Source organism: Mugil cephalus, chromosome 19 (genome assembly GCF_022458985.1).
Source record: "Mugil cephalus isolate CIBA_MC_2020 chromosome 19, CIBA_Mcephalus_1.1, whole genome shotgun sequence".
Taxonomy (NCBI): Eukaryota; Metazoa; Chordata; class Actinopteri; order Mugiliformes; family Mugilidae; genus Mugil; species Mugil cephalus.
The window spans coordinates 22,783,446-22,798,390 of record NC_061788.1 but is presented as its reverse complement, the minus strand read 5'-3'; the positions used below and the strand labels follow the sequence as shown (position 1 = coordinate 22,798,390).

General features: G+C 42.4%; 1 protein-coding gene across 1 annotated transcript; it reads left to right on the top strand.

The window, feature by feature from the left end:
• The first annotated feature begins 341 nt into the window (after positions 1–341).
• cdk9 (cyclin-dependent kinase 9 (CDC2-related kinase)) lies at positions 342–6,086 on the top strand. The gene is made up of 8 exons (XM_047570390.1): positions 342–595; positions 732–845; positions 1,161–1,242; positions 1,771–1,861; positions 1,990–2,156; positions 3,844–4,015; positions 5,053–5,201; positions 5,291–6,086. The coding sequence occupies exons 1-8, from the start codon at positions 555–557 to the stop codon at positions 5,654–5,656; spliced, it is 1,182 nt and encodes a 393-aa protein (XP_047426346.1). The 5' UTR covers positions 342–554; the 3' UTR covers positions 5,657–6,086.
• Positions 6,087–14,945: the final 8,859 nt, after the last annotated feature.

Genomic DNA, 14,945 nt, shown 5'->3' with positions numbered 1-14,945 from the left:
TCAACTTGAAAAATTGTGTCAACATCAAACATGTTTGAGAGAGGTCTGCTTGGGTCTGTTCCCCTTACACACTTGCACATTTACATCTTGACCCTCTCACACACCAGCAGATTTTTGTGCCAACTAACCATGCCGACTGTCCACAGATAGTGCAGACTTTTTCCAACATAGAACTGTGGGTAAAATCTGACAAAAATCTTGTTGTGTGTTTCAGCTTTAGAGTAAAGACACAAGACACATTTACATGTGGGTCTACATAAAATGAAATACTCCCACGCATGCATCGTGCTATTACTCCTCCGTGGCGCCTGGTGTCGCTGTCGATTTATTACACCCAAGTTTTCTCATCCGTTACTAGCAATACGTACTATCCTTTGTAATCAGGTGTATGTGCGGTTCGTTGGTCTGTACTATGTTAATAAAGTTAATTTAGATTTTAAATGTTTGAACCATAGGCGATGGATTAATCAAAGTAATGATAACATCGCTTGAATCCGGTGACTGAGTTGAATTTTAACGCAGCATATAGTGTCGCCGACTCGGAACTGGACGGTATGCAGCGAGACAAAACAAGCAACGCTGGCGGAGCTGAAAAGTAAATATATTGTCTTTTATAATTTAATTATTGATTAAATTTACTTGTAAAATGGGCATAGCTTCGTCAATTAGATTGCCTTGGGTCATATTCTACACAGCAGTTGTTTGACAGAAATTCTGTCTCTTTTGTCCAGGCCCGACCGGGAGGCCGCAATAATGTCGAAATACTACGATGGAGTAGAATTTCCTTTTTGTGACGAGTTCTCCAAATACGAAAAAATGGCCAAGATAGGGCAAGGGACCTTTGGGTGAGTAGTACACATACAATTTGTTGTGTGGCTGAATTTGTGGCCATAGTCATGCTAACTACTAGCCACGAGGAGAATAGAGGGCAGATCTTCCTTTCCTACGTTTGATTAGCTTTTTATTAACAGGCACGTCAGGAGGCTGTTTGTGTAGCAAGTATCGTGATTTCTAAATCCCATAAGAGCGCACATGATATGAAATTTGAAATATGTTTTACAGTGTATTGCATGTCCAAGTGGAAACTAAACATGTATACGTATGTATACGTATTGTTGTTGCTTGTTGCTTTCTGTTGTTCAAAATTCTGTCTTTCACAGGGAGGTGTTTAAAGCAAAGCACAGGCAGACGGGGAAGAAAGTTGCACTGAAGAAAGTTTTAATGGAAAATGAGAAAGAGGGGGTAAGCTACCAATCTGCTCTGAAAACTGATGTGGTCTTCACTTAGCTTGTGATAATAACCCTGACTTGACTGCACTATGCAGCCCCATACGCAACAAACTGCCATGCAGCATGTGTTCTAAAACCATTCTATCGGAACCAGCATCCACTTTTTCAGCTTATTGAGTCACAGTAGCTCATCTGATGAATTGGACCACTCTGGCCAGTGTTCACCACAGCCTTTCTTTTATGTGCCTTGGCTCCAATGATCCTGTTGATGGTTCACAGCTTTTCTTTCCTTGGTTCACAATTGTAGGTGCAGAAGAGCTTAAGTTTGGGATATGCACTGACTCAATTGTCAAGCCAATTTGGCCTTTGTTAATATCTCTCATATTCCTACACTTGTCTGAAATGGTTAATAACCATAACCAGATAACCAGATAATTGTTGTTATTAAATCCACCTTCAGTGATGTGTATATATTGAGTTCACATTAGAGTATGTGTTTTACTAAACTTTTACTTATAAAAGCTGATCTGACTCTTTTCAGTTCCCAATCACAGCTCTGAGGGAAATCAAAATACTTCAGCTGCTCAAACACGAGAATGTGGTCAATCTGATTGAAATCTGCAGGACCAAAGGTTGGAAACACAGATATTTTAAACGATTCATTTCTGTTTTGTGTGTGTTAATTTTTAATGTTAAAAGGTAAAACATATTTTGAAGAAAGCAGATGGTTGTATTTATTTTTCTCTCACTGTTTTTGAAGCTACTCAGTACAACCGATACAAAGGCAGTATCTACCTGGTGTTCGACTTCTGTGAGCATGACCTGGCTGGACTGCTGAGTAATGCCAATGTAAAGTTCACCTTGGCAGAGATCAAGAAGGTCATGCAGATGCTGCTGAATGGATTGTATTACATCCACAGAAACAAGGTGAGCTATTTACATAGAAAATTAACAGTTAGTACAGCAGTCTCCATACTATACTAAAACAACCCTCAATGAAAGTTTTTTGACTCATGCAATTTATCTTAAGACTATTTAATTAGAAAGTAGGGAACACTACATTATTTTGAGTGGGTTTAAAGGGGGACATGAAACACTTAACAAAGTTATGATAATCTAAAGCATACTAATGTGATGTGATATTACATACATACTAACATTGGTTACATTTGACAATACTAGATTACCTGCTTTTATCAGACTGACAGCGACTGTTGATACTTAAATTACAACAAATGTCATCAAATTTTAGGTTAGCCTGAACCCACATGCTGCTTATAGACCACTCCAATCTCTCCGCATAGACTTCACACAGTAATAGCAGGGCTACTTCTAACACATCCCTAGAGAGGTAGACACAGTGATTAGTAATAGAAAAGAAATTATAAGGATTAGAGGAGCCTGATAGCTGAAGGCTCTACCTCCCATTCTACTTTTAGAAACTCTAGGAACCACAAGTAGACCTGCACTCTGAGATTGTGATGGCATGTACACTATGAAGTATTGCTGCCGTCTCCATCTGGAGCTGCTGAATCTCCTTCATCAGGGCTCTGAAATCTCATGGACACTCTCAAGTTCACGCGCTGTACATGACATTTCTCACGCCAAAAAATGATAAATACTCGCTGCAGATAGTCTTTAAATGAGATTAGTAATCTATGAATAGATTAGACGCCCTGCCCTTCATCCTGCGAAAAAATGGATCTCACAACCCTCCTTCTTGTTAGTGGCTCAAACACATAGGCCACTGGGTTAGTCGAGGGAAAAATCGCCTTTTCTTCTTTGTCCTCTAACATATTTTCTCCCTAAACTGTGTCGTCTTTGCAGCCAAAGCAACTAACCAATCTGAAGACATAGGGATGATGTAAAATAAAGATGGCGACGAGTGCGATCTGAAACGGTTCAGAAATGCATTTGAAAAACTGGTTTTCTTTAAAATGGCTGATTTTTACGATGTTTTATTTCGACATTATGTTTAAAATATGTACACTTTTACTTTATGTTGGTGTATGTTCCGTTTGTTTCATGTCCCCTTAAAATGGTATTGTTTTTCCCCGGCTGGCCTTCAGCAGATGTTTCCCTCCATATGAGCTGGGTTCTGCTCAAGGTTTCTTCCTGTTAAAGGGAGTTTTTCCTTGCCACCGTCACCCTCAGGCTGCTCTGGAGGTTGCAGGCTGGTTTTTGTGAAGCCTCTTGAGATGATTTGTATTGTTATGGGCGCTATATAAATAAAACTGAATTGAATTGAATTGAATTGAATTGAATTGAATTAGGGAGATACCTGGCTACTAAATGGTTTTTGGCCAGCTGTGTACTGTTTCAGGAGACAACAACTAGATATCTGACTGAAAGCAACATCACATCATTACATTTACACACATCATAGTATGTCTACAATGAGGACTGAGACACTTTCTCAATGTTCATTAGGTCTGTATCATATTGGCAACCCCAGTAAACAATTTTGATTTGAACTCAATCTGATCTACAGGAGATCTTGGATATTCATTTGTGTTATCCTACATCTGCACATCAGAGGTCAATTATGATCCATGACGCTGCTTAAAAAATGGAGAAGTCTCACTTTATTATTCTCATGGTTTTGTTGACTCAGATCCTTCACAGAGACATGAAGGCAGCCAATGTACTCATCACCAGAGACGGTGTCTTGAAGCTTGCAGATTTTGGTTTGGCTCGAGCCTTCAGTCTGGCTAAAAACAGCCAGGGGAACCGGTACACCAACCGTGTGGTAACCCTCTGGTATAGACCGCCAGAGTTGCTGCTAGGTAAGTCATGCAACGGCACACTAAAATCCTAGTATGTTACACAGGTTTGAAGAAGCAGCTTTTTCTAACATAGGTCAGTCATGCCAGTTAACAGGTGGAGTAAATGCCATCAACAGTGACGCCTTTAGTTGGAGTGTTGCTGTAAGCCAGTAACAGTAAGCAAGTATATACTTGCACCCCTTTTTTAAAGAGTTTTTAAAGATTTTTTAAAAATCGTGTTTCCTTGCCATAGCAGAAATCCCTTGAGTGGAGTCCGGCCATCATTATCCTGTAGCATTCATGTTATTAATCTGAAACATTTCATGAAGTTAGTAAGCCTCATGGGCTACATACACAGTGCTGTTAAAAAGACAGACAGGTCTGATAAAAAGCTAATGCTGCCAGTACAGCAGCCCACCAGGATTTGTCGTACAGTGGCTTTTGCATGTTGCACTGACAAGAGGCTTGCTAACATTGTTCACACTAACACTATTTGGTTAGCTAGCTAAAATAGGGTTGTTTGGTAACACTATCTTGAACGCTGATCCATGTGGACCTTGTGTATGTTAATGTTTTAGTTCTGTGATTCATAAAGATCTTATAAAATGCACTTTAAAAGAATTGCTGTTGTTTTGCAATGCTGAGGGCCAACATAGACTCAACAGATAACAGGCCTTGCAATGCATTGACATAAACCAGATATTTTTATTTCATCCCTTTAGGTTTAGATTGGATAAACTTTGTTTGTCATGAGTAACAGAAATTCACCTTTAGCCCCTTTCACATTGAGCAGTTTTTCGTTTCATTCTTCAGGTCGTCAACAAACAAACTAAAAGAAAATACACCAAAAAATACACCATGCTGTACTATACAATTAACATCCATTCCTGCCTGTCGAGATGTCTGCTATAAGAAATTCCTTTTTCTTGTTAGAAAGGTTTCTGTTTACATTCGATTACTTTCTCACTCTTGAATGCATTTTTTCTGTCCATGGCTATCCGCCAACACATTCCTGAAGAAGGGTTTAAAACATCTTTTTTTTTTTTAACTTTTGGTAGGGGAGAGAGACTACGGCCCCCCTATTGACCTTTGGGGAGGAGGCTGCATCATGGCAGAAATGTGGACTAGAAGTCCTATCATGCAAGGCAACACTGAGCAGCACCAGCTCACGCTCATCAGCCAGCTCTGTGGCTCCATTACTGCTGAGGTGAGAAATTGTTTCAGTATGAAGCTGCACTACATGGCAGCACATTTGTCAGCTGCATATTAAACTGCTTTATACCCTCTTCATATCAGGTGTGGCCTGGTGTCGATAAAAAATATGAGCTGTACCAGAAGATGGAGTTGCCTAAAGGCCAGAAGAGAAAAGTGAAGGATCGTCTTAAAGCCTATGTCAAAGACCCATATGCACTGGATCTCATAGATAAGCTTCTTGTTCTGGACCCGGCACAACGCATAGACAGCGACGATGCGCTGAACCACGACTTCTTCTGGTCTGACCCCATGCCTTCAGACCTAAAGAACATGCTCTCCACCCACAACACTTCCATGTTTGAATATCTGGCCCCGCCCCGGAGGAGAGGACACATGCCACAGCAACAGCCCAATCAGAACAGAAACCCAGCCACGACTAGTCAGACAGAGTTTGATCGAGTGTTTTGATGGAGATATTTATGGACAGGTAGTTACGTGGTGTGCTGGACAAAACTTTGTTTTTGCCAACTGGCCTAATATTAAGGAAAGCTTTGCATTTCATTGATATGAATTTTTGATATTACCTCCAGTTTTTCTCTGATCACTGCTGTGTGAGTTTGCCAAAGGATGCAGGTTGCTTGAGTTAACCAAGTATATGGCTGATGTTCAAAGATAGGTTTAGCCTTTCGTACGCAGTGACGACAACATTTTATTTCCGGTAGCAGTTGATTTGTGGCTTGTTAGTATTTTTTTTTATGATGAATATACCTATCCATGCACAGGTTGTGCTGTGTTTCAAGGATTTGAAACCTTTATTTGGAACACATACATTGTCAATAAGTTCTGTACAAATGCAATGACCATATGCAAAATAAATTGGATACCTTTTCTAGATGTATTTTGCAGTACGTTTGAATGATTGTAGCGTAACCATGCTTTGGTTTGCTCATCATTATTGGCACCCATGAAGTTTAAGTACATAATGTGGAATATCTTCTGTAAAAAATGAATCATGTGAAACATTTCTTTTCTGTAGAGAACTTGTGTTTGATATAAAAGAGCAAATGATAAACAACAATTTAAAACAAACAATGGGAGGGGAAAAAAAAACTTAAAGCTTGCTATGTCACTGGTATTGGCACCACTTGCTGTAAATCAGTATGGAAACACATTGTGACTCACCTGTGGTAAATCACAAATGAGAATCACCTGTGATAAATTGTCTGTGCTCATGTGACATGAATTAGCCAATGAATGATGACTTGTGTTTTAAAAAGCCATCTGTCATCCCCTGTTCCTCTGTCACAATGGTGAAGACAAAGGAGCTGTCTGAGGACATCAGAAGTGCGATAATTAGCAAACACAGACCTCCAAAGGGTAAAAGGCCATCTCCCTGTTTCACCCAGTATCCTAGTATCCCTGTTTCAACAGTGCGTAATGTTATCAAGAAGTTTGCCAAGCATGGAACCTCCCTGGATGTGGTGGTGGTGGGGGGGATTCATGAGAAAAGTCTTAGAAGGTTGATGTGAATGGTGGAAAAAAAAAAAAAAAACACCACGTCAAACATCCACAGACCTGAAGGCCAACCTGGAACAGTCTGGGGTCATGGTTTCAAGTACCATACCCCGCACACTAAACCAAACAGGACTTCATGGGCGCACAATCCTTTTGAGAAAATGTTCTGTGGACAGATGAAACCAAAAGTAGAGCTTTTTGGCAATGCACCCCAACAGTTTTTTTTACAGACGGTGCAATGAAGCCTACAAGGAAAAGAACACCCTACCAACAGTTAAGCATGGTGGAGGATCCATAATGCTGTGAGGCTGCTTTTCTGCATCTGGTATTGAAGGCCTTGAACGTATCACAGGACTCACGAAATCAGAGAATTATCGAGAGATTTTAGAGCGAAATGTCCTACCCAGTGTAAGAAAACTTGGTTTGATTGAAGATCATGGGTCTTCCAGCAAGACAAAGACGCAAAGCACACATCCAAAAGCACGCAGGAATGGTTGAAAAAACGGACTGTTTTTGAAATGGCCAGCAATGCATCCTGACCTCAATACGACTGAAAATCTTTGGTATGACCTGAAATCTGCTATTTGGGAAAAGAAACCTGCAAACGTTCAAGAGCTTGAACAATATGCAAAGAAAGAATGGGAGAAAGTACCAGCTGAGAAGTGCAGGAAGCTTATAGATGGCAAAAGAAACATTTGGAGGCTGTCATCACTGCCAACGGGTGTGCAACCAAATATTAAAGAGAGGTGCCATTATTGCCGCACATGCTGTTTTTTCTGTTTCTTCTTTTAAATAACAATATGTAAGTTGAAAAAAAATATTTTATTTGTTAAATTACTTTAGACCTCCAATTAAAAGATCCTGATGATACAAATTTGGTACACTTCCATTTATTTCTGAAGATATTGTAGAGGTTATGCAAAAAATGAAGGGGTGCAAATAATGGTGAGCAGGACCCAGTGTGTATCTCATGCTTCTGTACAGGAGATTTTCCCCATTTGGAGAAATCAGTGAGGTGTTGGTGAGAGAAACTGTACAGCATGGCAATGGTTTGGCATGTGGTGATGAAATTTATGTTATTTGGGAGACTATATTATCAATAACTTAATTCAGGTGTTCCGATTACTTCCATGGCCACAGATGTATAAAATCAAGTACCTATTCATGCAGACTGCTTATACAAACATTTGTGAAAGAATGGGTTGCTCTCAGGAGCTCAGTGAATTCCAGCGTGGTACTGTGACAGGATGCCATCTGTGCAATGAGTCCAGTCGTGAAATTTCATTGCTCTAAATATTCCACAGTCGGTGGTATTATAACAAAGAAGCGATTGGGAACAACAGCAACTCATGTAAAATGAGCAGGGTCAGTGGATACTGAGGAGCATAGTGCACAGAGGTCACCAACTTTCTGCAGAGTCAGTCCACACAGACCTTGAAACTTCATGTGACCTTCAGATTAGCTCAAGAACAGTGTGTAGAGAGCTTCATGGCATGGGTTTCCATGGCCGAGCAGCTGCCACTGGACTCTAGAGCAGTGGAGACGTTCTCTGGAGTAATGAATCATGCTTCTCCATCTGGTAATCTGATGGACAAATCTGGGTTTAGTGGTTGCCAGGAGAACGGTACGTCTGACTGCATTGTGCAAAGTTTGAAGTTTGGTGGAGGGGAGTTTATGGTGTGGGGTTGTTCTTCAGGAGCTGGGCTTGGCCCCTTAGTCCCAGTAAAAAGAACTCTTCATGTTTCAGCACACCACATGATGCCTTCAGGCTGCCATTACTGTCTTGGCCAAATACTGTGAAACTGGAAGGGATCAACCATCTATATCTACTCTGTTTACTTGTGTTATCTTTGTCTTATATTTAAATTTGTTTGATGATATGTTACATTTAGGTGTGACAAACATGGAAAAACACCACTGTTTCAGCTGAAACGTGTCAAGGTATGAGTAACCTCATTCCAAAAAGTAAAACAAATTGTAAAGACTATATATATTGTAAGCTATAGTCTTGCATTACTGGAAGTTATTAAACAGTGTGATGGCAATTATCTGAATCTCAATGTGTCAAATACAAATGAAATTATTTACTTCAGACTCAACACCGATAATAAAACCACACGTCAAACATTCAGACACTGGAGTATTCTGGATATAATATATATATTGCTGTTTGATATGAACACTGAGACTATTATCAGATGGGAACAAAAGGGGAACATTTTGATGGGCAAACAGACCTCTTTCAGTGTTAGTAAAATTATTTTCTTTTATTATCTTTTATTGTTCATTTATTGAAAGTCTTTTAATGCCTTCTTTTATCAGTTGTTTTAATGGATTATCCAGTTACTCTCAACAGGCATTTGTTGTCTTCTGCTGGTGTACTGATTTGAGCTGCTGCTAGATGTTACACCGGATCAGCTGGTTTACTCATCTATTTCTATTGTAACTCATTACTGTCTGGCTGTCCATATAGCTCTTTAAAAAAGGAATTAGCAAGAGCAATCATATTACCCCAGTTTTAGCTTCTCTTCATTGGCTCCTTTTAAAATCTAGAATTGAATTTAAAATCCTCCTCCTTACATATAACGCCTTGGAAGGCCTAGCTCCATCATATCTGAAAGACCTCATAGTACCATACTGTCACAACAGATCACTACGATCTCAAAGTGCGGGTCTACTTGTGGTTCCTTGAGTTTCTAAAAGTAGAATGGGAGGTAGAGCCTTCAGCCATCAGGCTCCTCTCCTATGGAACCAGCTCCCAGTTTGGGTTTGGGAAGCAGACACTGTCTCTACTACTTTCTTTTTTGACAAAGCTTATAGTTAGGGCTGACTTAACCATTCTTTAGCTATGCTGCTATAGGCCTAGACTGCAGGGGGACAATGCACTGAGGACATGTCTTCTCCTCTCTCTTCTCTGGGTCCTGTCCTCTAATATCTTCAAATTTAATTTTCTATCTCTTATTAATTTATTATAATTTATTTATTTCTATTACTAACCAGTGTGTCTCACTCTTCCCCTCCCCTCCCCCTCCATCTTCTTGTGACGGTCTCTGGCCTGGAGTGCTGAATATCTGACCTGTGGAGCTCCATTAATTACATCGGCCACAGTCTTCATGGCCTCCACCAGTTATCCACTCCTACCCAGATGAACAGTTCATCAACCTGCCCATGATTCCTGTTATACTCACAAAGTGTCTCATAGATCATGTGTTATATTATTAGATACTACGTGTTTCCTTCAAGCTTGTATGTATCTATGGCAGAAGTTTGTTTATCTTGTTTCTCCTGGTCTTCTGATCTTGTTGCCAAAAATAGGTAAGTACCAGCACTCACCTCCCACCTCCCTCCTTAAGCAGTGGGACCACCTCAGCCTGGTTGCGATCAAAGATGTTTTGCATGAAGGCGACAAAGTAAGCTTTCATCTTCAGTTTTCTTTCCAGGCTGTGATGGAGAGACATAAGCCTGCTGATTGCTTGGTCATGATTGTTTGGGAGCCGTCGATGAGGGGATTTCAATGCAAGGGGTGCCACCCAGCTGTTGCTATCATCCATTGCCATCTCTCTGTCCTTGAACTCCAGGAACATCCGATCCTTGATGGAAGGCCCCACTTGGTCATCGTCCTTGGTGCTATGGAAGATTGTGGTCCCCAGGTTATGGTAATCAGGGACAGCGCTGTTGTGTTTGAGGCTGTGAAGACAAGTTGCATTCTGAACTTTGGAGCTGAACAGTTCCTTGACCTGACAGTGGTTGGGGCATGGAGTGAGGAGAGATGGCCTTCCATTTTTTAAGTCACAGTTGCTGGCTTGTGAGCTGATCCAAGGCACACGTCTCCTATGTCCCCTAAGGTCCAGGCGTTGGGCGTAGGGGGTGCTGTGAGAAGCGTTGCTTTCTGACTTTGTGGGCCTGAAGGATGTCACGTCCCAGAAGTATCAGTATCTGGGCCTCAGGGTCCAAACAAGGGATCATGTGAGCGATGGACTTCAAGTGGCTATGGTGTTGAGCGACCTCAGGTATCAGGATCTCTTACCGATCGTCTGGCATATGGTTGCACTCTATAAGTGTTGGAAGCAACACGCTTGTTTTTCCATCCAGAGATGGAATCCTGTGGCTCTTCTTCTCAGTGTCTCGGTGACTCCTGTACATGTTCGAAGAGTGTAAGGAGAGTCTGAACCTTTGATCTGGAAGAGGCTGAAGAAGTCAGACCTTGCCAGAGATGTGTTGCTCTGGTCATCCAGAAATATGTAAATATTAGCAGCCCTGTCTGTGTGTGTTTTGGGATGCTTAGCCTTAGACTCAATTTATTGTCATTTTGTATGCACAGGGTGTGTATGGCTCACAATAATGTAACAAAATAACAAATGAAATAATAAGAAGTGCAATATAAAGTGCAGCGGCGATATAGGAATGTATCATAGTGCAAAGAAGAAACTGTTTTTAAAAATTGTTCAAAAAATGTTCAACAATGTTCAACAGTGCAAAATAACAGTAAAAAGGAACAAGTATGTTCAGTTATGTACATGTGTGAAGCGTACACGTTAAGAGTACATGTCCAGTTTAATGTTCAACAGTCTGATGGCAAGGGGGGAAAAGCTGTTGCAGAACCTGGTGGACCTGCACTGGATGCTGCGGAGCCTCTTTCCAGAGGGCAGCACGTGGGGCATGGCTGGCCGGTTCTTCCTGAAGTGGACGATAATCTCCTTCATCTTGTCCATGTTCAGGATCAGGCTGTTGTCTCTGCACCAGCCCACCAGCTGCTCCACCTCCTCTCTGTAGTCCAGGTCATTGTTGTCTCTGATGAGGCCCACCACCGTTGTGTCATCTGCAAACTTCATGATTTGATTGGTGGCGAACCTGGGGACGCAGTCGTGGGTCATCAGAGTGACCAGCAATGGGCTCAGGATGCAGCCCTGAGGGGAGCTTGTGCTGAGGGTGATGACATCGGAGGTGTGCTGTGTACTGATTGAGGTCTGTCGGTGAGGAAGTCTAGCGGCCAGTTGTGAAGGGGGGTGCTGAAGCCCAGGTGTCCCAGTTTTTCTACCAGATGCTGTGGGATGATTGTGTTGAAAGCTGAACTCAAGTCCAGGAACAGCATCCGCACATGGGTGTACTTCTCCTCCAGGTGTGCCAGGCCCAGGTGAAGAGTGGAGGAGATGGCATCCTCTATGGAACAGTTCCGCCGGTAGGCAAACTGGAACAGGTTGAATGTGGAGGGGAGTCTGGAGACGATGTGTTTTTTTACCAGCCTTTCGAAGCACTTCATCATAATGAGAGTCAGCGCAACAGGCCGGTAATCATTGAATTGGGTGACTTGAGGTTTCTTTGGCACCGGAATGATTGGAGGCAGTCTTGAAACATGCTGGCACTGTGGCTTGGTCTAGCGAAGTGTTAAAAATGTCCGTTAGAACACCAGCCAGCTGACCTGCACATTCCCTGAGCACCCGCCCAGGTATGTTGTCGGGGCCTGGGGCCTTCCGTGGGTTGACTTTCCTCAGTCTTCAACACATGGGCTGTGTCAAGGCAAAGTGCCTCCTCTTCCTGGTGGGGAACAGCTTTCTCTGCTGGAGTACTGTTTAGTGCCTCGAACCTCCCAAAAAAGTTATTGAGTCCGTTGAGGAAGTCAGCATCAACTTCACCCACCAGGGGAGGGTGGATTGTAGTCTGTAATCGCCCGTATGCCTTGCCACATACTCCTGGTGTTGCTGGCATCGTGGAAAAAGTCCTGGATTTTCCGAATGTGACTCCGCTTTGCTAATCTAATATATCCTAGTTAGGATACACCCCAGCTAGGCAGATCTTGGAACAGGACTGGAGGCTTTGCCTTCTGCCACAGACTTCCGTACACTTAGAGGTGACTGCTGGCCTAGGCGCTGTCTCTTCACTCTCCCCGCCGTACTGTGGGGAGGGTTCCTTGTAGGGGTGGGCGATATGGCAAAAATATCATATCACGATTTTTTAAAAATAAAATCATGATTTCGATTTTATCACGATCTTAAATTGAAAAATGAAAAACAGACAATTTAGTCCAAAGAACCTTTCTTAACCAATTTTATTTTAAATAGTTGCAGTTTTGCCTGCATGTGTGTTACAATTATTTTTTTATATTTGTCGTGTGATAATCAGTTGAGATTTTCTAGGTTGTATTTAGGAGCATGAATATTAACATAATTAACATTCATATAATCAAATAAAGATTGAGGTATAGATAATAGAAGGGTCAAGAGCATCAACCCCGTTTACTTGTGTGGGGTTGATACATGTTGAGAAAGTAGCAATCAGCTGACTAGGACAGAGCAAGAAGTAAACATATAGTGATTCTGAGAGACAAAATAGAGAACAATGTTCTGAAGTAATAAAAGTTGCAAAGGAGGGAGTCACAGGATGAGGTCTATGTCAGGGAGGAACAGATAGGAAGGACTTTCTCTTTTTTGTAGGGCACTGTCACAGGGGATTGGAGGACCTGAGTGGCCAAGGGTTGGAACCAACCCGTCCACCAACGATGGGAGAGTTAAGTCTAAACCACGACTCCTCCCCACCTGTAGCCAACCAATAATATTAATTTTGTTGAAACTGTTATAATGGTGTGAAACTACTGAAAATCATCCTTTTCTGGGACGTTGGCCAAGACTAACTGAACAGACAAGGTCCATGCACATGTATTTCTATATTCCAATACATATCTGAATAAATAGCTTAAACTGATAACAAGAAGTCGTATGGTGTTTTTCCAGAAGAATTAACGAATAGGCGGGTAAGAAAGCGTGTCACTGCCCATAATTCGCTATGATTGGTCGGTCAGGTTGACGACGTAATACATCTGGTGCGTCGGTGCATCAGCATAGAACTGCAATTTATAGAATGTGCCCTAGACAATCCCACGGTCTCCGCAGTTTGACAGATCGTCTTCACGTTGTAATCATTCATGATTTAATATCGTCATATTGCCAACCGCAGTTCCTTCTTCTCTGTGCTCCATGGCGGAGGACCAGGATGAAGCATTGCTATGTGGTCTTCACTTTCACATTCACTGCATTTTGCAGTTCTTTGTTCTTTGGGTGGACTGTGGAGGAGCAACACTTGAAGCAGATACCATTCTCTTTCAGAAAGGCCCTGCGCACTTCTAGTGGCTTGCTGTGAAAACCCCAGGAAAGTTTTGGGAAAGTCTCTAACCTTTCATAGAGAGCTCTCTCAGTGGCTTCAGGGGAGCCATAGCACTCCTCTAGATGTTCCCAGATGAGTTTTAGGCCTATAGCAGGGCTGTCGACATAGATGAAGCGGATCCTTCTGACATGCTCTGAAGACTCTCTTCCTAACCACTTAATCAGTAGGTCGAGCTCCCCACTGGCCTTTAAATTGAGTTCTCGAGTAGCGTTAATGTATGTGGACTTCCATGCCTAAAGGTGTTGTGGTCAGTCGTTGAACTGGGTAAGACCAGAATTCACAAGCTCCCAGCGGGCAAAATATCTTGTAATGTTGCTCATAGCAGTTGTGTCACCAAGATTTGGCTGTGGCGGGCTGAATAGGAGGAAGCTGATGAGGGGGAGCACATCTGGAATCTGGTGATCTACGGTTGGCGATGAACTCACAGGTTGCTGTACTGGAGCCATAGGCGTAGCTGAGCTGCAGCTGGCATTAACCTCACAGGATACTGAGCCGGGAAAGCAGGTGTTAAATGTGCAGGTTGACGTGCCGAGACTGATGGCATGGAACTTGCAGATTTCTGTGCCAAAGATCCCGGCGTTGTACTGCATGGATGTCGTGGTTGGCTGAGAGGTGAGGGGTTTGCGGTATATGGTTCAAGTACTGGAAGCTCCACATAACTAGACTGTAGCTAAGCACTATGTTCATCATAGTTTTGTGTGCGCTGAATGCTGACGCTCTCCGGTCTGTAATGGCTCTTCCTACTTCCTTCACGACTCTCAAACTCAGCTGCTGCTTCAAGGAAGTGAATTTCCCCCAAAGCTGCTGCTATCTTCTTCTCGTGCTCCAGTGTTGATAATTGTGCTGCTATTTGGGCCTCTTTACCTTATAATTGAGCTTCTCGTTGTTCGTAGGAAGCACGTGCGCGTGCAGTTTACAGCTTGGCTTGGGCCCTGATTGCTGCTTTGCTAGCTGAGGAGAGTCTGGATCCTCTGGATGTGGAGGAATATAGGGAGACAGCATCATGGTCATGATGTCGTTTCATGACCACCGTTTCATCACTGCCCGTCGCCTCACCTGCTTCAGTGTTGTCTGTCATTGTTTA

Bases quoted from the DNA above. Each gene is read 5' to 3' on its own strand.
- cdk9 (XM_047570390.1), top strand. From the start codon at position 555: ATGCAGCGAGACAAAACAAGCAACGCTGGCGGAGCTGAAAA. The intron at 596-731 runs GTAAATATATTG...TCTTTTGTCCAG, and splicing joins AACGCTGGCGGAGCTGAAAA to GCCCGACCGGGAGGCCGCAA. The intron at 1,862-1,989 runs GTTGGAAACACA...CTGTTTTTGAAG, and splicing joins TGAAATCTGCAGGACCAAAG to CTACTCAGTACAACCGATAC.